This window comes from Phyllobates terribilis, unplaced genomic scaffold, assembly GCF_046119375.1.
Source record: "Phyllobates terribilis strain yellow unplaced genomic scaffold, ASM4611937v1 Scaffold_7__3_contigs__length_470593459, whole genome shotgun sequence".
Taxonomy (NCBI): Eukaryota; Metazoa; Chordata; class Amphibia; order Anura; family Dendrobatidae; genus Phyllobates; species Phyllobates terribilis.
This window is the reverse complement of record NW_027362767.1, coordinates 433,354,960-433,373,914: the sequence shown is the minus strand read 5'-3', so window position 1 is coordinate 433,373,914 and position 18,955 is coordinate 433,354,960. Positions and strand designations below refer to the sequence as shown.

Sequence of the window (18,955 nt, the reverse complement as noted above, 5' to 3'; positions counted from 1 at the left end):
GCAGAAGCAGCAGAGACATTTCTCCATCTGCACAAGGAGTCGTCAGCAGCTCCCCGGTCAGATGCGTCCGGACACCATGATCCGCCTGCTCCTGCCTCTGTCCCTGTCCTGCATGGTTATACACGGTAAGCTCCGGTGCTATTACTTGTCGCTGCTCTGCCGCAATAAGGTGATTGCATTTATTGGCAAATTTGTGTGGGGATCGGCTGCAGATTACAGGGGACACTTTCTCGCAGCCTGTATTCTGTCTATTGACCAGGAGGTGTCGCTGCATCAAATTCTGGGGTCATAATTAAAAATTGCAGATTTGTATTAGCAAATGGTGCTCACACGACATGTAGCCAGATATACGCAGATATATAGCAATAGCGACCAAAGTCCACTATGGCATTTCTTGCGGCTTCACTAAACCACCATACTGTAATTATGTCATAATCTTGATATTGGGAAGAATCTTGATATTTTTTGCTTTCGCCTCCTACTGTTTTGCATAGTGTAGCCTGGGCTGGGGACAAAGGTGCAAAATTCAATGGGGACGCAAAATGTTGGCCCCCACACAGTGAATATGGTTTAAAATGGCAGAATCGCCATTGAGCGTCCGACAAGTGTCTTCTGGAGCCATGGCGACTTGATGGATGAACGCCATGGTATCAAGGTGGTATCAGGCCATCGGGTTGCTGGTCTTCCTCTTCACCTTGTTCCAACCATGATGTTCTCCTCCAATGATTGCTCTCTTTATATGATGTGTCCTGGTCGCAGCTTGGTGATCCTCGCTTCTAGTGATATTTCTGGCTTGATTTGTTCCAGTGAATGGGAGAAGTGAGTGCCTGCAAGCACTGGCCGCCTGTCCTGGACCTATGCAGAGCACAACACATACAGTGGGGAAAATAAGTATTTGATACTCTGCCGATTTTTAAAGTTTTCCCACCTACAAAGAATGGAGAGGTCTGTAATTTTTATCATAGGTACACTTCACCAGGGCTGCTATCAGAGCATTACTGCCCTTACTGCTGTATGGGGCCCTGTGAATATCAGTACAGAGGGGGGCCCCCCCTCTTGTGCTTCTGCTCACGGGACCCCATGCTGTAACAAGGCGCTGAGCGCCGCTGGGTTCTTTACCGGAGCTCCGCAGCCGCGCAGTTCCCTCATACTTCTCCTGACTTCTGGTCAGGTGACATCATGTACGCACCGTCACCTGACCAGAAGTCAGGAGAACCCGGCGGCGCACCTCTCTTCGGCGCAGGGACCCTAGGAGCGCTCACAGCCTTCAAGACTGAATGTCCGTGCAGCAGATCCAATGGAGTCCCTCCTCCCCTTCAGTGATGCCCTGGTGAAGGCGCGTATGCAATGACTCATCGCATACGCGCCTGCAGAGAGCGCCAGGATGCCAGTACAGCTGCAGGGATCGTATGAGAGGTAAGTATGAAAACTTTATTTTTTTAAATAGAATTAATTAAATGGTCTTGGGGGTGAGCAGAGTATGCATTGGGAGTGGGAGGATGACCACATGGAGGATTGGGAGTGGAGGGTGGGGAGAGCACATGGACGATTGGGAGTGGAGGTTGGGAAGAGCACATGAAGGACTGGGAGTGGAGGGTGGGAAGAGAACATGGAGGATTGGGAATGGAGGGTGGGGAGAGCACATGGAAGATTGGGAGTGGAGGGTGGGGAGAGCACATGGAAGATTGGGAGTGGAGGGTGGGGAGAGCACATGGAGGATTGGGAGTGTAGGGTGGGGAGAACACATGGAGGATTGGGAGTGGAGGGTGGGGAGAGCACATGGAGAATTGGGAGTGGAGGGTAGGAAGAGCAAATGGTGAATTGGGAGATGGAAGTGGGGAGAGCAAATGGTGAAATGGGAGTGGTGGTGATTACAGCAAATGGTGAACTGGGGGTGGGTAGAGCAAATGGTCAATGGAGGGTGGGGAGAGCAGTGATGAATTGAGAGTTGGGGGAGAGCAACTGATGATGAATAGAGGGTGGGTTTGGGGAGAGCACGGACATGACAATGAATCAGGGGAGCAGGAGCTACAGAGTGGGGGTGGGGGCGTTGAGGATGCAGGAGTGTGACTGGTAATAAATTGGGGGAAAGAGTACAGGTTCTAATTAATTTATATATTTATTAGGTGGAGAAGTGGCTATTTACAGTTAGTGGGGGCACAGGTGTGGATTACAATTTATATTTGGAATGGTGGGTTGCATAATAATTAACAATATATTAATGGTGGGTGCACGTCTGTATTCAGCGGTGTAATGTAGAAGTTGGGGAATGTGCTCTAGATAACTGAGTGTTGTTGTATGCAGAGACGAGTCCTGGCTGGAAGAAGTGATGGTGGTCTGTGCTGGATGAAGGAGAAAAGTGAAGATGAAGGACTTCACCTAGAGACGTCACCGGTGAGTCAGTGTGTTACCTGTACACTGACACTATACACTATATATAGAGCTCCTGTGTGTAATATCACTGGTGATCCCTGTATTACCTGTACACTTACATTATACACTGTATACTATGTACAGAGCTCACGTGTATAATGGCACTTATGGTAATATTAGTATTGTGTTTTTTTTATTAATAATCAGTACTGTAGTATTCGGACACTATGTGGTGGTAATATGTGGTCTGGTCATGGTGTGGTCGTATTTGATCCTTGAATGTGGTATTATTGGTCATTTTAAAAAAATGTATATGACACATTCCCTTAAAGAAAAATAAATAAAAATATACCTAAAAAGAGTATTGGATATTTTAAGAAATTTTTAATAGGTTAGAGTAGAGTAGGGCCCGGCCAGAAGAGTCTATCTTATCGTGGTGGCAGCTTTAAAAATCTTTTGGCAAAAACAAAAGCTGCAGCTATGTATGTGATCTGGTGTTCACTGGGAACTGGTAATGGGTGATTGGTGAGGACGGGGTGCAGAAGTGGAGTTTTTCCAAGAGTTAGGGGTGGGACTGTTTAAGGTTCGAGTGGTGGAGGCGGAACTGGGGTGGAGCCTGGGCTGAGTCTCAAGGGGGCCCGAAAATTTTGCCAGTATGGGGCCCTGAAATTCCTGGTGGCGGCCCTGCACTTCACCTTTGAGACACAATCTTAAAAAAAAATCCAGAAAATCACAGTGCATTATTTTTACTTAATTAATTTACATTCTATTTCATGAAATAAGCATTTGATTGTCTACCAACCAGCAAGAATTCTGCCTCTCACAGACCTGTTAGTTTTCCTTTAAGAAGCCCTCCTACTTTGCACTCATTACCTGTATTAATTGCACCTGTTTGAACTCGTTACCTGTATAAAAGACACCTGTCCACACGCTCAATCAATCACACTCCAACCTCTCCACCATGGCCAAGACCAAAAAACTGTCTAAGGACACCAGGGACAAAATTGTAGACCTGCACAAGGTTGGGATGGGCGACAGGACAATAGGCAAGCAGCTTTTAGATTCTGTCTCTCACAGGTGAAGTGTAGCTACAATAAAAATTACAGCCCTCTCCATTCTTTGAAGGTGGGAAAACGTTGAAAATCGTCAGTGTATCAAATATTTATTTTCCCCACTGTAGAAGTCAGCTAACTAGCAGCAATCTGGGATCCAACCTTGCGCAGATTTACTCCAGGATTAATAGAGTCCCAAGTGCATAGAATATAGATACAGCAATGAAGGAATTGCCAATAAAACGTCGCTTTTATTCCATTCTGCAATAAAAACTTAAGAACAGAACAGGAGCTGCTCATCGTCCAACACGTCCCAGTGATTAAACCTTGGTCCCCACTAAATGCGGAAGTCCCCGGCGGTGACTGAGGTTTTATTACTGAGGCATTTGAGTGATGAGCGGCTCCTGTTCTGTTAAGTTTTTACTACAACACGTTTTGTTGGAAATTCCTCTCTTGCTGTGTCCTCCTATGGTCCGTGCTTTGTGTCCTCCTATGGTCCGTTGCTTTGTGTCCTCCTATGGTCCGTTCCGTTGCTTTGTGTCCGGCTGCTGCGCTCCCCATCGATCCGCTTAGAGGAACAAACAAATGGAATTCATGTGCAAAAAAAGATCTGTTGCATTAATAATGAAAACGGAAAAAATGATGGGCCCCATTAATTATTACGGGGTCTGTCTGGGTTCTGTTGTGCGTCTGTTATCCAGAATAGAAAAAAAAAGTCGAGCCTGGAGAACTTTTTCTTTTGTTTTAAAAAAGTAGCACAAAAGAGACCCCAGAATAATCAATGAGGCCCCTCTACTTCCGTTTGCATAACTGAAGCACGTGGAGACTTTTGTGCATGAATTACATTTTTTTTGTCCTTTAAACCGAAAATAAAAAGGAATGTACAGAAAAGTGAACTCGGCCTTACCGTCATTACATCAGTGTTTTCTTACATCTGATCGGGGGATAAGGGATAGAAGGAACTCGGGGAGTGGGAACGATTCACGGATTAGAGGATGCAATATACTTGTCTTGCTCCTGGCACTGGCGACCCACAGCTTGAGACCGCCCTACAGCAACGTAAGAGCTCAGCGCATCTATCTGGCGTCAGGTCAAGCTCATCTCTTGCCGTCTTTGGCACCGGAGATGTGGTAAAACTATTGTCGGAAGTAGGAGCATCAATACTTGAAGGAAACCATCTCTTTATGATATTTGTCCACAGTAAAGTATGTAAGCATTTTTGGGCAGTTTCCTTACAAACTTTAATGTAAATGGATTCAGCGGTGCCCATTTACGGCAAATATCAATAAGTTTCCATCTTCCTTTTCATCAAGGTTGTCCGACTATTGTATCCAGAGCTCAATGGGGAGGGAAGAATCCAACCTGCCGATCCAATCTGAGGACCCCGGTGCCTAATGTGATCATCCACCACACGGAAGGGGCTTTCTGTAACTCCAGGACGACGTGCAGCGCCCAAGTCAGGAACATACAAAACTATCACATGAAGTCCAGAGGCTGGTGCGACATCGGCTACAAGTGAGAGGCAAAACAAGTGTCCTGAAGGCCAAAAATGGCTGAAGGGAATAAAACTGTTTCATCACTTTTAATAGTCAAATTCTCACTTGCGATGGGATAAAGAGCGATGCCGGACATCCTCGTCCTTTTCAGACACCTCTGATAGCGGCTTATCTCCCCTGAAAACTAAAAGATCAGCCATGGAAATTTAACATCCTTCTTTACCCAACACCATCTACCCAGAGAAAGTAGGGAGGCCCCGTGCATATAAGGCATAGGAGTATTCTAGGCTAGACTAGGAAATTTGGCAAATTGTTGAATAAACAGGAAAGTAATTATGTTCCCGCTCTACGTGCTATGGCCAGATACAACCTCGATGAGACCAATATACATCACCGATAGACACATATTTACGGGAGGATCCACAGACAAATCTGAGGCCGGCACGTGGATCATCATTAGAATTAGCACACTTGTTCTGTAGGACTAGGTCTCCGCCGTTCCATGCAAAATCAATGGATATAAATAACTCTGCATGGAAATTTTCTGTTGCATGTGAACGGAGTTACGTATGGGATGTGGATTGTGGTCAAGTGTGAATGCACCTTAAAGGGTTTGTGCAGAGCCGGGACTGAGATAGAAGCAAAACATGGAAACTGCTCTATAAAATGATTTTAAAAAATTGATGATAAAATCCAATGATAATGATTTCCTCCTTTCTCCATGCAGCTTCCTTATCGGAGAGGATGGCCTCGTGTACGAGGGCCGAGGATGGACGACACTCGGAGCACATGCCACATCCTACAACCCCATCTCCACAGGCATCAGCTTCATAGGGTCCTTCACCAGTAAGTGCAGATATATTCTGTATTCTGTGCATGTGATGACGATGGTTTTGAGCAATGGTTTTTCTCAGTTCTTTACTCTTTTGCAAGACTTCTTTCTTGTTTTTTTTTCAGACCGAGCTCCCAACTCTGCAGCTCTTAACGCAGCGAGGAGCCTCATTAATTGTGGGGTCTCCAAAAATGTCATCAAAGGGAGCTATGCACTGAAGGGGCATCGCAATGTGATGAGCACCAGCTGCCCGGGGAACAGCCTGTACCGGGTGATTCAGGGCTGGCCGCACTTCAAGGCTTGAGGTCAACGTTCCTGGTGATCCAATGTCCAGAAATCGAAGACGTCAAAAAGCTTCAAGAAAAGGCCAAAGCTGAGAACATCCACTGGTGGTGACGCCGAGACCTTCCCCAAACATTGTTATGATTAAAGACATTTTTATCGCAAATCATTTGCTATTTTTCCTGGTACATAGTTTGTATTTTCTGAATTATACATGAGGCAATCAATGGCTTGCTTAATAGGATGCAAAAATTGGTCTACGCCCTTCTCCAGGACGCCCGTCTCAATCAGAAAAACCTGGAAGATTCAATGAATTAATTGCTTCAATGACGAGAGAGCAACTGAAGGGCATTTTTGCTGCATTGTTTCCACTTGAAAACAAGGGATTTACAGTAGCAACAAAATCTTATTCACATGTTGCATTTTTTGTCCTTGAGGTTTTTTTTTTTAATCTGCATGTCAATTCTTTCAGCATTTTTTACCCATTCAATTGAATGCATATAAACAAATCAATAATGTGCGGAATGTAAGCAGCATTTTTCCTGCCATCACTTTGTGTTTTTCATGCAGAAAAAAAAAAAAACGCTGCAAAAAAAGCAACTGTGTGAACATACCCTAAAGAATTCTCAAGGTTTCTTATTTTCTAACACATTATTTGGAAATATCAGGATATAATATTAGCGATCGTCAATAATCGGGGCCTCTCCTAGAGCTGCAGGGCGAAGGCTCCAACACGCTGGCAGGATCCTGTATGGCTGCTCGGGTAAGGGGGCCACAGACTGCATGTGCGCTCCAGGGTCATCTTCCTACATAAACCCATTAATCCTCTTTTAACCCGATATGATGATTTCTACCCAGATAAGGATCGGGCCGTTCCTGTCAAGAACCTCCGCATGTATGGAATAGTGTAAGGGGCGTACATAGAAATCCATAGACCTAAATTGCCCTCTTTTGCCATCAAACAGCCCATTGGCTTCCCCATGATTTCTTTGCAAGGCTCTATAGGGGTGATAAAGCAGCCCCCCATATTGAACAGCTTAGATGCCACGGTCTCTGTTCACCATAGCATCTACACTGTTTACCTGCTGTGATCAGAGCCATCTCCAATGTCAGCAGTTACCGACAAGTGTGTGCGGTGTAAAACAGCTGGCACCCACCGGGTACAGAGTGGGGGCTTTATACAAATCCTCCCAGTAGGGTTGAGCCAAAAGATTTGCAGCACCCCATGTCCAAAGGTCATGTCATAGATAAGAGCCCCACAAACGTCATTTTATGTGCAGCTTCCCTGGTGCCGCTTCTGATTTGTAGGCCCCCGCAACCCAAATGTGTCGCAACGTAACGATGTTGCAGGGACCAAACCTGCTGATAACAGATGTTCATTTAGCCTGTCTGCTTATTGGAGAAAAATGGGACACATTGTGACCCCACCAGAGGCATACACATTTAGCCCCTTTGTGACGGTAGCTATATAGACAGAGCCCTGTTCAAGTACTTAGCGCATCTCATCGTCCATGTACCGAAGCCCGTTACATCATGACGGGGTATCATCACCAATCACGGCTCTTTACCCCCTTAGATACTGCAGTTAATAGAAGGAGGCTCCTTTGTACCCCATCGGTTACATATCCCCTCCGCACACACATAAGGCCTTCTTTGCTTTAATAATCAGTTAGAAATAAAAAGAAAGTTTGCAAAACTTACAAAGTTTCTGCTGTTTGCAATAAATCAATTGAATAAAAACAATATAAGTAGCTGAACAACACATAAGGGGTTTCTCCAAACTGAGCACCAAAAGAGGAGGCCGTCACCGGCTGCTACCAGATTTCTGAGGAGGCTGGTGGTCAAAAACCCTCGAGTGACTGCAAATAACCTTCAGCGAGATCTGGTGGCAGCGAGAGCGGAGGGTTCAGTTTGCACAGGAAGGTGCAGACTAAACTCTGAAGGTCTCCATGTCCGGGCTGACGCAAAAGCACGAGAAAAGACTGCTCCAATATGCTGGAAAACCACGTAACAAAATACAGAAGTCTGGGGATTCGATTCAATGGAGCGAGGAAACAAACTGGAACTTTTCAATTCAATAAAAAAGGATCAAAATCTTTATTCGTCCCCCAGATTGGTATCATTAAAAATTACAAATCAGGAGCTCAGAAAACAAACCCTGACGCAGCTGCAGCCACAGAAAAATCTCAGAATACACCGGCGATATGTACAAACAAATACAGAAATGTCACCAGATTGACGTCTCAGAATGGATGCAGACAAGTGCCGGATTCTGACGTGAAACCAGACTGTTTTACCGATGATTCCTCCAAGGTGCATCAGCTCGATCTTTCATATATTAGAAATCGGGAGGAGAAGCATCGATGTGACGAGCCCTGTAACAGTCTCTGACCACTTTGTAATATTTACAAGTAATAAAACAGAATTAAATATCGTAACGGCCTCACAGGACCCGCTGGCCACACAGGATCGAACATCCCGCTGATTTGGCCGGACATCATGGACAATAGTGACTTTTTCAGGTAACTGCCGCATTTTTCATATGAACTTTTCTGTGCTTGATGAGGCTGGAGTTTTGATTGAAGGCTTTCCCGCATTGGTTACAGACATATGGTCTCTCTCCAGAGTGAGTTCTCTGATGCTCAATCAGGTTGGACCTTTGCGTGTAGCTCTTCCCGCAGGCGGTGCACGTGTACGGTCTCAGCCCCGTGTGTGCTCTCTGGTGTGCAATGAGGTTGGAGATCTGAGTGAACCGTCGGCCGCATTCGCTGCAAGAGAAAGGTCGCTCCCCTCTGTGCGCCCTCAGATGCGTGACGAGGTGAGAACTGCGAGAGAATCTTTTCCCGCACTCTGTGCACGCGTAAGGACGCTCTCCTGTGTGCGCCCTCTGATGGGTCACAAGGTTGGATACGAGGGTAAAGCTTTTTTCGCAGTCACTGCAGACATACGGCTTCTCCCCCGAGTGCGCCCTTTGATGTGCGACAAGGTTTGAGCTGTCGGTAAAAGTTTTCTCGCACTCGCTGCAGGCATATGGCCGCTCTCCGGTGTGCGTCCTCTGGTGTTTGACAAGATTTGAGCTATCTGTAAAGCCTTTGCTGCAGTCGATGCAGATGTACGGCTTCTCCCCGGTGTGGATCCTGTGGTGAGTGACCAGCGATGATCTCCGGGTGAAACTTTTCCCACAGTCTGTACATGTAAACCTCTTCCCATCTCCGGCCTGCGCCTGTTCCTCCTCACACAGTGTAATGTTTCGGGACAGTGATTGCTCTTCGGAGTCTTTTCTCCCTTTTTCACCTTGTGTCTCGTTGTTACTGGATGGAGTTTCTTGACATTCGGGCGACTCAGGGACTTTCTTCAGCCTCGGTGAGTGTGAGCGCTGTGTCTTCCTACAGTGGACATCAGTGCGATCACTTGACATCATCTTCCATCATAAATGGAAGGATGGTAACAGGAGCTCGGACGCACGGAAGTGGCTGCAAATCTGTGAAAACAGAAAAACATTTGGTTATTTTTTAAAATAATAAAATAAACTTCTTATAATGTTCTATAGTCAAGTTCTGATGCTCATGTCCCATCGTAGGCAGCTCTGGAAGAGGACGGCGAAGCAATAATTCTCTCCAGATGACAGCTGCACAAGACAAAGCAAACTGCGATGCTCTCAAGACCTGCCGTATACCGGGAACACCCAACAAGACCTGCCGTATACCGGGAACACCCCACAAGACCTGCGGTATACCGGGGACACCCCACAAGACCTGCGGTATACCGGGGACACCCCACAAGACCTGCGGTATACCGGGGACACCCCACAAGACCTGCGGTATACCGGGGACACCCCACAAGACCCGCCGTATACCAGGGGACACCCCACAAGACCCGCCGTATACCAGGGGACACCCCACAAGACCCGCCGTATACCAGGGGACACCCCACAAGACCCTCGATATACCAGGAACACCCCACAAGACCCGCCGTATATCGGGAACACCGGCATAAAACCCGCCGTATACCGGGAACACCCCACAAGACCCGCCGTATACTGGGAACACCCCACAAGACCCGCCGTATACCGGGAACACCCCACAAGACCCGCCGTATACCGGGAACACCCCACAAGACCTGCCGTATACCGGGTACACCCAAGACCCGCCGTATACCGGGGACACCCCACAAGACCCGCCGTATACCGGGAACACCCCACAAGACCTGCCGTATACCGGGAACACCCCACAAGACCTGCCGTATACCGGGTACACCCAAGACCCGCCGTATACCGGGGACACCCCACAAGACCCGCCGTACACTGGGAACACCCGACAAGACCTGCGGTATACCGGGGACACCCCACAAGACCTGCCGTATACGGGGAACACCCCATAAGACCTGCCGTATACCGGGAACACCCCACAAGACCTGCCATATACCGGGGACACCCCACAAGACCTGCCGTATACCGGGAACACCCCACAAGACCTGCCATATACCGGGGACACCCCACAAGACCTGCCGTATACGGGGAACACCCCATAAGACCTGCCGTATACCGGGAACACCCCACAAGACCTGCCATATACCGGGAACACCCCACAAGACCTGCCGTATACCGGGAACACCCCACAAGACCTGCCGTATACCGGGAACACCCCACAAGAACTGCCGTATACCGGGAACACCCCACAAGAACTGCCGTATACCGGGAACACCCCACAAGACCTGCCGTATACCGGGAACACCCCACAAGACCTGCCATATACAGGGAACACCCCACAAGACCTGCCGTATACCGGGAACACCCCACAAGACCTGCCGTATACCGGGAACACCCCACAAGACCTGCCGTATACTGGGAACACCCCACAAGACCCGCCGTATACCGGGAACACCCCACAAGACCTGCCATATACTGGGAACACCCCACAAGACCCGCTGTATACTGGGAACACCCCACAAGACCCTCCATATACCGGGAACACCCCACAAGAACTGCCGTATACCGGGAACACCCCACAAGACCCGCCGTATACCGGGAACACCCCACAAGACCTGCCATATACTGGGAACACCCCACAAGACCCGCTGTATACTGGGAACACTCCACAAGACCTGCCATATACTGGGAACACCCCACAAGACCTGCCGTATACTGGGAACACCCCACAAGACCTGCCGTATACCGGGGACACCCCACAAGACCTGCCGTATACTGGGAACACCCCACAAGACCTATCGTATACCGGGGACACCCCACAAGACCTGCCGTATACTGGGAACACCCCACAAGACCTATCGTATACCGGGGACACCCCACAAGACCTGCCATATACTGGGAACACCCCACAAGACCTGCCGTATACAGTGAACACCCCACAAGACCTGCCGTATACCGGGGACACCCCACAAGACCTGCCGTATACCGGGAACACCCCACAAGAACTGCCGTATACCGGGGACACCCCACAAGACCTGCCGTATACCGGGAACACCCCACAAGACCTGCCATATACCGGGAACACTCCACAAAACCTATCGTATACCGGGAACACCCCACAAGACCCGCCGTATACCGGGAACACCCCACAACCCCAGCACCGCCTTTTTCCCACCCCCAGGTCCTGCTGCACCTACCTGAGCCCATAGATAGACACTGGTTCACTGGAGTGAAGGACCTGTGATGATGACACGACCATGTGACCTGATTTGTGGGCGGAGTCAGACTTCGGGGACTGACGAGTCATGTGACTGCAGCTCCTCCGTCCTCTACATCCTCAGACATTACTATGGCGGCTGTAGATGTGTCGGCTCCGCTCTCCTCAGGATTTCTACAAGACTTTCAGCCCTCTGCTCCTCAGCACTCGGCCCCCCGCTCTGTAATGTTACGGGGTCTCCACTTCGTGGCTGAGTTCCTGAAGTTCCTTCCACCCCTCAGTAATATCACTCACAGGTGATGGGGGAGGATGAAATGTCATGGACGGACTTGTTTCCCCGGTGGCTCCTATTACAGGACCGCGCCACCGGGATCAGGACCTTCCGCCAAGTCTGACATTACTCTCCAGTCACTGATCATATAGAGAGGAAAAACTATCAGGAGGTGTGATACTGTCTGCTGAGCCGTGTATCTAATCCTATCCTGTGTGATACTGTCTGCTGAGCCGTGTATCTAATCCTATCCTGTGTGATACTGTCTGCTGAGCCGTGTATCTAATCCTATCCTGTGTGATACTGTCTGCTGAGCCGTGTATCTAATCCTATCCTGTGTGATACTGTCTGCTGAGCCGTGTATCTAATCCTATCCTGTGTGATACTGCCTGCTGAGCCGTGTATCTAATCCTATCCTGTGTGATACTGTCTGCTGAGCCGTGTATCTAATCCTATCCTGTGTGATACTGCCTGCTGAGCCGTGTATCTAATCCTATCCTGTGTGATACTGTCTGCTGAGCCGTGTATCTAATCCTATCCTGTGTGATACTGCCTGCTGAGCCGTGTATCTAATCCTATCCTGTGTGATACTGTCTGCTGAGCCGTGTATCTAATCCTATCCTGTGTGATACTGCCTGCTGAGCCGTGTATCTAATCCTATCCTGTGTGATACTGCCTGCTGAGCCGTGTATCTAATCCTATCCTGTGTGATACTGTCTGCTGAGCCGTGTATCTAATCCTATCCTGTGTGATACTGCCTGCTGAGCCGTGTATCTAATCCTATCCTGTGTGATACTGTCTGCTGAGCCTTGTATCTAATCCTCTCCTGTGTGATACTGTCTGCTGAGCCGTGTATCTAATCCTATCCTGTGTGATACTGTCTGCTGAGCCTTGTATCTAATCCTCTCCTGTGTGATACTGTCTGCTGAGCTGTGTATCTAATCCTATCCTGTGTGATACTGCCTGCTGAGCCGTGTATCTAATCCTATCCTGTGTGATACTGCCTGCTGAGCCGTGTATCTAATCCTCTCCTGTGTGATACTGCCTGCTGAGCTGTGTATCTAATCCTATCCTGTGTGATACTGTCTGCTGAGCTGTGTATCTAATCCTATCCTGTGTGATACTGCCTGCTGAGCCGTGTATCTAATCCTATCCTGTGTGATACTGTCTGCTGAGCCGTGTATCTAATCCTATCCTGTGTGATACTGCCTGCTGAGCCGTGTATCTAATCCTATCCTGTGTGATACTGCCTGCTGAGCCGTGTATCTAATCCTATCCTGTGTGATACTGTCTGCTGAGCTGTGTATCTAATCCTATCCTGTGTGATACTGTCTGCTGAGCCGTGTATCTAATCCTCTCCTGTGTGATACTGCCTGCTGAGCCGTGTATCTAATCCTCTCCTGTGTGATACTGTCTGCTGAGCTGTGTATCTAATCCCATCCTGTGTGATACTGTCTGCTGAGCCGTGTATCTAATCCTATCCTGTGTGATACTGTCTGCTGAGCTGTGTATCTAATCCTCTCCTGTGTGATACTGCCTGCTGAGCCGTGTATCTAATCCTATCCTGTGTGATACTGTCTGCTGAGCTGTGTATCTAATCCCATCCTGTGTGATACTGTCTGCTGAGCCGTGTATCTAATCCTATCCTGTGTGATACTGCCTGCTGAGCTGTGTATCTAATCCTCTCCTGTGTGATACTGTCTGCTGAGCTGTGTATCTAATCCTCTGCTGTGTGATACTGTCTGCTGAGCTGTGTATCTAATCTTCTCCTGTGTGATACTGCCTGCTGAGCTGTGTATCTAATCCTCTCCTGTGTGATACTGCCTGCTGAGCTGTGTATCTAATCCTCTCCTGTGTGATACTGTCTGCTGAGCTGTGTATCTAATCTTCTCCTGTGTGATACTGCCTGCTGAGCCGTGTATCTAATCATCTCCTGTGTGATACTGCCTGCTGAGCTGTGTATCTAATCCTCTCCTGTGTGATACTGTCTGCTGAGCTGTGTATCTAATCTTCTCCTGTGTGATACTGTCTGCTGAGCCGTGTATCTAATCTTCTGTGTGATACTGCTTGCTGAGCCGTGTAACTAATCCTCTCCTGTGTGATACTGCCTGCTGAGCTGTGTATCTAATCCTCTCCTGTGTGATACTGCCTGCTGAGCCGTGTATCTAATCCTCTCCTGTGTGATACTGTCTGCTGAGCCGTGTATCTAATCCTATCCTGTGTGATACTGCCTGCTGAGCCGTGTATCTAATCCTCTCCTGTGTGATACTGTCTGCTGAGCTGGGTATCTAATCCCATCCTGTGTGATACTGTCTGCTGAGCCATGTATCTAATCCCATCCTGTGTGATACTGTCTGCTGAGCCGTGTATCTAATCCTATCCTGTGTGATACTGTCTGCTGAGCCGTGTATCTAATCCCATCCTGTGTGATACTGCCTGCTGAGCCGTGTATCTAATCCCATCCTGTGTGATACTGCCTGCTGAGCCGTGTATCTAATCCTATCCTGTGTGATACTGCCTGCTGAGCTGTGTATCTAATCCTCTCCTGTGTGATACTGTCTGCTGAGCTGTGTATCTAATCCTCTCCTGTGTGATACTGTCTGCTGAGCTGTGTATCTAATCTTCTCCTGTGTGATACTGCCTGCTGAGCTGTGTATCTAATCCTCTCCTGTGTGATACTGCCTGCTGAGCTGTGTATCTAATCCTCTCCTGTGTGATACTGTCTGCTGAGCTGTGTATCTAATCTTCTCCTGTGTGATACTGCCTGCTGAGCCGTGTATCTAATCTTCTCCTGTGTGATACTGCCTGCTGAGCCGTGTATCTAATCATCTCCTGTGTGATACTGCCTGCTGAGCTGTGTATCTAATCTTCTCCTGTGTGATACTGTCTGCTGAGCCGTGTATCTAATCTTCTCCTGTGTGATACTGCCTGCTGAGCCGTGTAACTAATCCTCTCCTGTGTGATACTGCCTGCTGAGCTGTGTATCTAATCCTCTCCTGTGTGATACTGTCTGCTGAGCTGTGTATCTAATCCTATCCTGTGTGATACTGCCTGCTGAGCTGTGTATCTGATCCCATCCTGTGTGATACTGCCTGCTGAGCTGTGTATCTAATCCTCTCCTGTGTGATACTGTCTGCTGAGCTGTGTATCTAATCCTCTCCTGTGTGATACTGTCTGCTGAGCTGTGTATCTAATCCTATCCTGTGTGATACTGCCTGCTGAGCTGTGTATCTGATCCCATCCTGTGTGATACTGCCTGCTGAGCTGTGTATCTGATCCTCTCCTGTGTGATAATGTCTGCTGAGCTGTGTATCTAATCCTATCCTGTGTGATACTGTCTGCTGAGCTGTGTATCTAATCCTATCCTGTGTGATACTGTCTGCTGAGCTGTGTATATAATCCTATCCTGTGTGATACTGCCTGCTGAGCTGTGTATCTAATCCCATCCTGTGTGATGCTGTCTGCTGAGCTGTGTATCTAATCCTATCCTGTGTGATGCTGTCTGCTGAGCCGTGTATCTAATCCCATCCTGTGTGATACTGCCTGCTGAGCTGTGTATCTAATCCTCTCCTGTGTGATGCTGTCTGCTGAGCTGTGTATCTAATCCTATCCTGTGTGATATTGTCTGCTGAGCAGTGTATCTAATCCTATCCTGTGTGATACTGCCTGCTGAGCAGTGTATCTAATCCTATCCTGTGTGATACTGCCTGCTGAGCAGTGTATCTAATCCTCTCCTGTGTGATGCTGTCTGCTGAGCCGTGTATCTAATCCTCTCCTGTGTGATACTGTCTGCTGAGCCGTGTATCTAATCCTCTCCTGTGTGATACTGCCTGCTGAGCCGTGTATCTAATCCTATCCTGTGTGATACTGCCTGCTGAGCTGTGTATCTAATCCTATCCTGTGTGATACTGCCTGCTGAGCTGTGTATCTAATCCTATCCTGTGTGATACTGCCTGCTGAGCAGTGTATCTAATCCTATCCTGTGTGATACTGTCTGCTGAGCTGTGTATCTAATCCTGTGTGATACTGTCTGCTGAGCCGTGTATCTAATCCTCTCCTGTGTGATACTGCCTGCTGAGCTGTGTATCTAATCCTATCCTGTGTGATACTGCCTGCTGAGCTGTGTATCTAATCCTATCCTGTGTGATACTGCCTGCTGAGCTGTGTATCTAATCCTATCCTGTGTGATACTGCCTGCTGAGCAGTGTATCTAATCCTATCCTGTGTGATACTGTCTGCTGAGCCGTGTATCTAATCTTCTCCTGTGTGATACTGCCTGCTGAGCCGTGTAACTAATCCTCTCCTGTGTGATACTGCCTGCTGAGCTGTGTATCTAATCCTCTCCTGTGTGATACTGTCTGCTGAGCTGTGTATCTAATCCTATCCTGTGTGATACTGCCTGCTGAGCTGTGTATCTGATCCCATCCTGTGTGATACTGCCTGCTGAGCTGTGTATCTAATCCTCTCCTGTGTGATACTGTCTGCTGAGCTGTGTATCTAATCCTCTCCTGTGTGATACTGTCTGCTGAGCTGTGTATCTAATCCCATCCTGTGTGATGCTGTCTGCTGAGCTGTGTATCTAATCCTATCCTGTGGGATGCTGTCTGCTGAGCCGTGTATCTAATCCCATCCTGTGTGATACTGCCTGCTGAGCTGTGTATCTAATCCTCTCCTGTGTGATGCTGTCTGCTGAGCTGTGTATCTAATCCTATCCTGTGTGATATTGTCTGCTGAGCAGTGTATCTAATCCTATCCTGTGTGATACTGCCTGCTGAGCAGTGTATCTAATCCTATCCTGTGTGATACTGTCTGCTGAGCTGTGTATCTAATCCTGTGTGATACTGTCTGCTGAGCCGTGTATCTAATCCTCTCCTGTGTGATACTGCCTGCTGAGCCGTGTATCTAATCCTATCCTGTGTGATACTGCCTGCTGAGCTGTGTATCTAATCCTATCCTGTGTGATACTGCCTGCTGAGCTGTGTATCTAATCCTATCCTGTGTGATACTGCCTGCTGAGCAGTGTATCTAATCCTATCCTGTGTGATACTGTCTGCTGAGCTGTGTATCTAATCCTGTGTGATACTGTCTGCTGAGCCGTGTATCTAATCCTCTCCTGTGTGATACTGCCTGCTGAGCTGTGTATCTAATCCTATCCTGTGTGATACTGCCTGCTGAGCTGTGTATCTAATCCTATCCTGTGTGATACTGCCTGCTGAGCTGTGTATCTAATCCTATCCTGTGTGATACTACCTGCTGAGCAGTGTATCTAATCCTATCCTGTGTGATACTGCCTGCTGAGCAGTGTATCTAATCCTATCCTGTGATACTGTCTGCTGAGCCGTGTATCTAATCCTCTCCTGTGTGATACTGCCTGCTGAGCCGTGTATCTAATCCTATCCTGTGTGATACTGTCTGCTGAGCCGTGTATCTAATCTTCTCCTGTGTGATACTGCCTGCTGAGCTGTGTATCTAATCCTATCCTGTGTGATACTGCCTGCTGAGCAGTGTATCTAATCCTATCCTGTGTGATACTGCCTGCTGAGCAGTGTATCTAATCCTCTCCTGTGTGATACTGCCTGCTGAGCTGTGTATCTAATCCTATCCTGTGTGATACTGCCTGCTGAGCAGTGTATCTAATCCTATCCTGTGTGATACTGCCTGCTGAGCAGTGTATCTAATCCTATCCTGTGTGATACTGTCTGCTGAGCCGTATATCTAATCCTATCCTGCGTGATACTGTCTGCTGAGCCGTGTATCTAATCCTATCCTGCGTGATACTGTCTGCTGAGCCGTGTATCTAATCCTATCCTGCGTGATACTGTCTGCTGAGCCGTGTATCTAATCCTATCCTGCGAGATACTGTCTGCTGAGCCGTGTATCTAATCCTATCCTGCGTGATACTGTCTGCTGAGCCGTGCATCTAATCTTCTCCTGTGGGATACCATTTGCTGCGCCGTATCTAATCCTATCCTGTGTGAAACTGCCTGCTGAGCCGTGTATCTAATCCTATCCTGTATGATACTGTCTGCTGAGCCGTGTATCTAATCCTATCCTGTATGATACTGCCTTGCGAGCTGTGTATCTAATCCTATCCTGGGTGATACTGTCTGCTGAGCCATGTATCTAATCCTATACTGTGTGATACTGTCTGCTGAGCTGTGTATCCAATCCTCTCCTGTGTGATACTGTCTGCTGAGCCGTGTATCTAATTCTATCCTGTGTGATACTGTCTGCTGAGCCGTGTATCTAATCCTATCCTGTGTGATACTGTTTGCTGAGCAGTGTATCTAATCCTGTCCTGTGTGATACTGCCTGCTGAGCCGTGTATCTAATCCTGTCCTGTGTGATACTGCCTGCTGAGCCATGAATCTAATCCTGTCCTGTGTGATACTGCCTGCTGAGCCGTGTATCTAATCCTGTCCTGTGTGATACTGCCTGCTGAGCCGTGTATCTAATCCTGTCCTGTGTGATACTGCCTGCTGAGCCGTGTATCTAATCCTCTCCTGTGTGATACTGTCTGCTGAGCTGTGTATCTAATCCTATCCTGTGTGATACTGCCTGCTGAGCTGTGTATCTGATCCCATCCTGTGTGATACTGCCTGCTGAGCTGTGTATCTAATCCTCTCCTGTGTGATACTGTCTGCTGAGCTGTGTATCTAATCCTATCCTGTGTGATACTGCCTGCTGAGCTGTGTATCTGATCCCATCCTGTGTGATACTGCCTGCTGAGCTGTGTATCTAATCCTCTCCTGTGTGATAATGTCTGCTGAGCTGTGTATCTAATCCTATCCTGTGTGATACTGTCTGCTGAGCTGTGTATATAATCCTATCCTGTGTGATACTGTCTGCTGAGCTGTGTATATAATCCTATCCTGTGTGATACTGCCTGCTGAGCTGTGTATCTAATCCCATCCTGTGTGATGCTGTCTGCTGAGCTGTGTATCTAATCCTATCCTGTGTGATGCTGTCTGCTGAGCCGTGTATCTAATCCCATCCTGTGTGAT

General features: G+C 48.0%; 2 protein-coding genes across 2 annotated transcripts; one reads left to right on the top strand and one right to left on the bottom strand.

The window, feature by feature from the left end:
- On the top strand, positions 1–6,181 carry LOC141153328 (peptidoglycan recognition protein 1-like). Its single transcript, XM_073638042.1, has 4 exons — positions 1–125; positions 4,739–4,940; positions 5,649–5,767; positions 5,879–6,181. The coding sequence occupies exons 1-4, from the start codon at positions 62–64 to the stop codon at positions 6,055–6,057; spliced, it is 564 nt and encodes a 187-aa protein (XP_073494143.1). The 5' UTR covers positions 1–61; the 3' UTR covers positions 6,058–6,181.
- A 1,920-nt stretch (positions 6,182–8,101) lies between these two features.
- On the bottom strand, positions 8,102–11,753 carry LOC141155264 (uncharacterized). Its single transcript, XM_073642069.1, has 2 exons — positions 11,661–11,753; positions 8,102–9,516 (listed from the first exon to the last, which is right to left on the bottom strand). Exon 2 carries the CDS (start codon positions 9,454–9,456, stop codon positions 8,554–8,556), a length of 903 nt encoding a protein of 300 aa, XP_073498170.1. The 5' UTR covers positions 9,457–9,516; positions 11,661–11,753; the 3' UTR covers positions 8,102–8,553.
- Positions 11,754–18,955: the final 7,202 nt, after the last annotated feature.

Coding starts and splice junctions, on each gene's coding strand:
- LOC141153328 (XM_073638042.1), top strand. CDS start 62: ATGCGTCCGGACACCATGATCCGCCTGCTCCTGCCTCTGTCCCTGTCC. Junction 4,941..5,648: donor TGGTGCGACATCGGCTACAA/GTGAGAGGCAAA, acceptor TTCTCCATGCAG/CTTCCTTATCGGAGAGGATG. Junction 5,768..5,878: donor CTTCATAGGGTCCTTCACCA/GTAAGTGCAGAT, acceptor TTTTTTTTTCAG/ACCGAGCTCCCAACTCTGCA.
- LOC141155264 (XM_073642069.1), bottom strand. CDS start 9,456: ATGATGTCAAGTGATCGCACTGATGTCCACTGTAGGAAGACACAGCGC.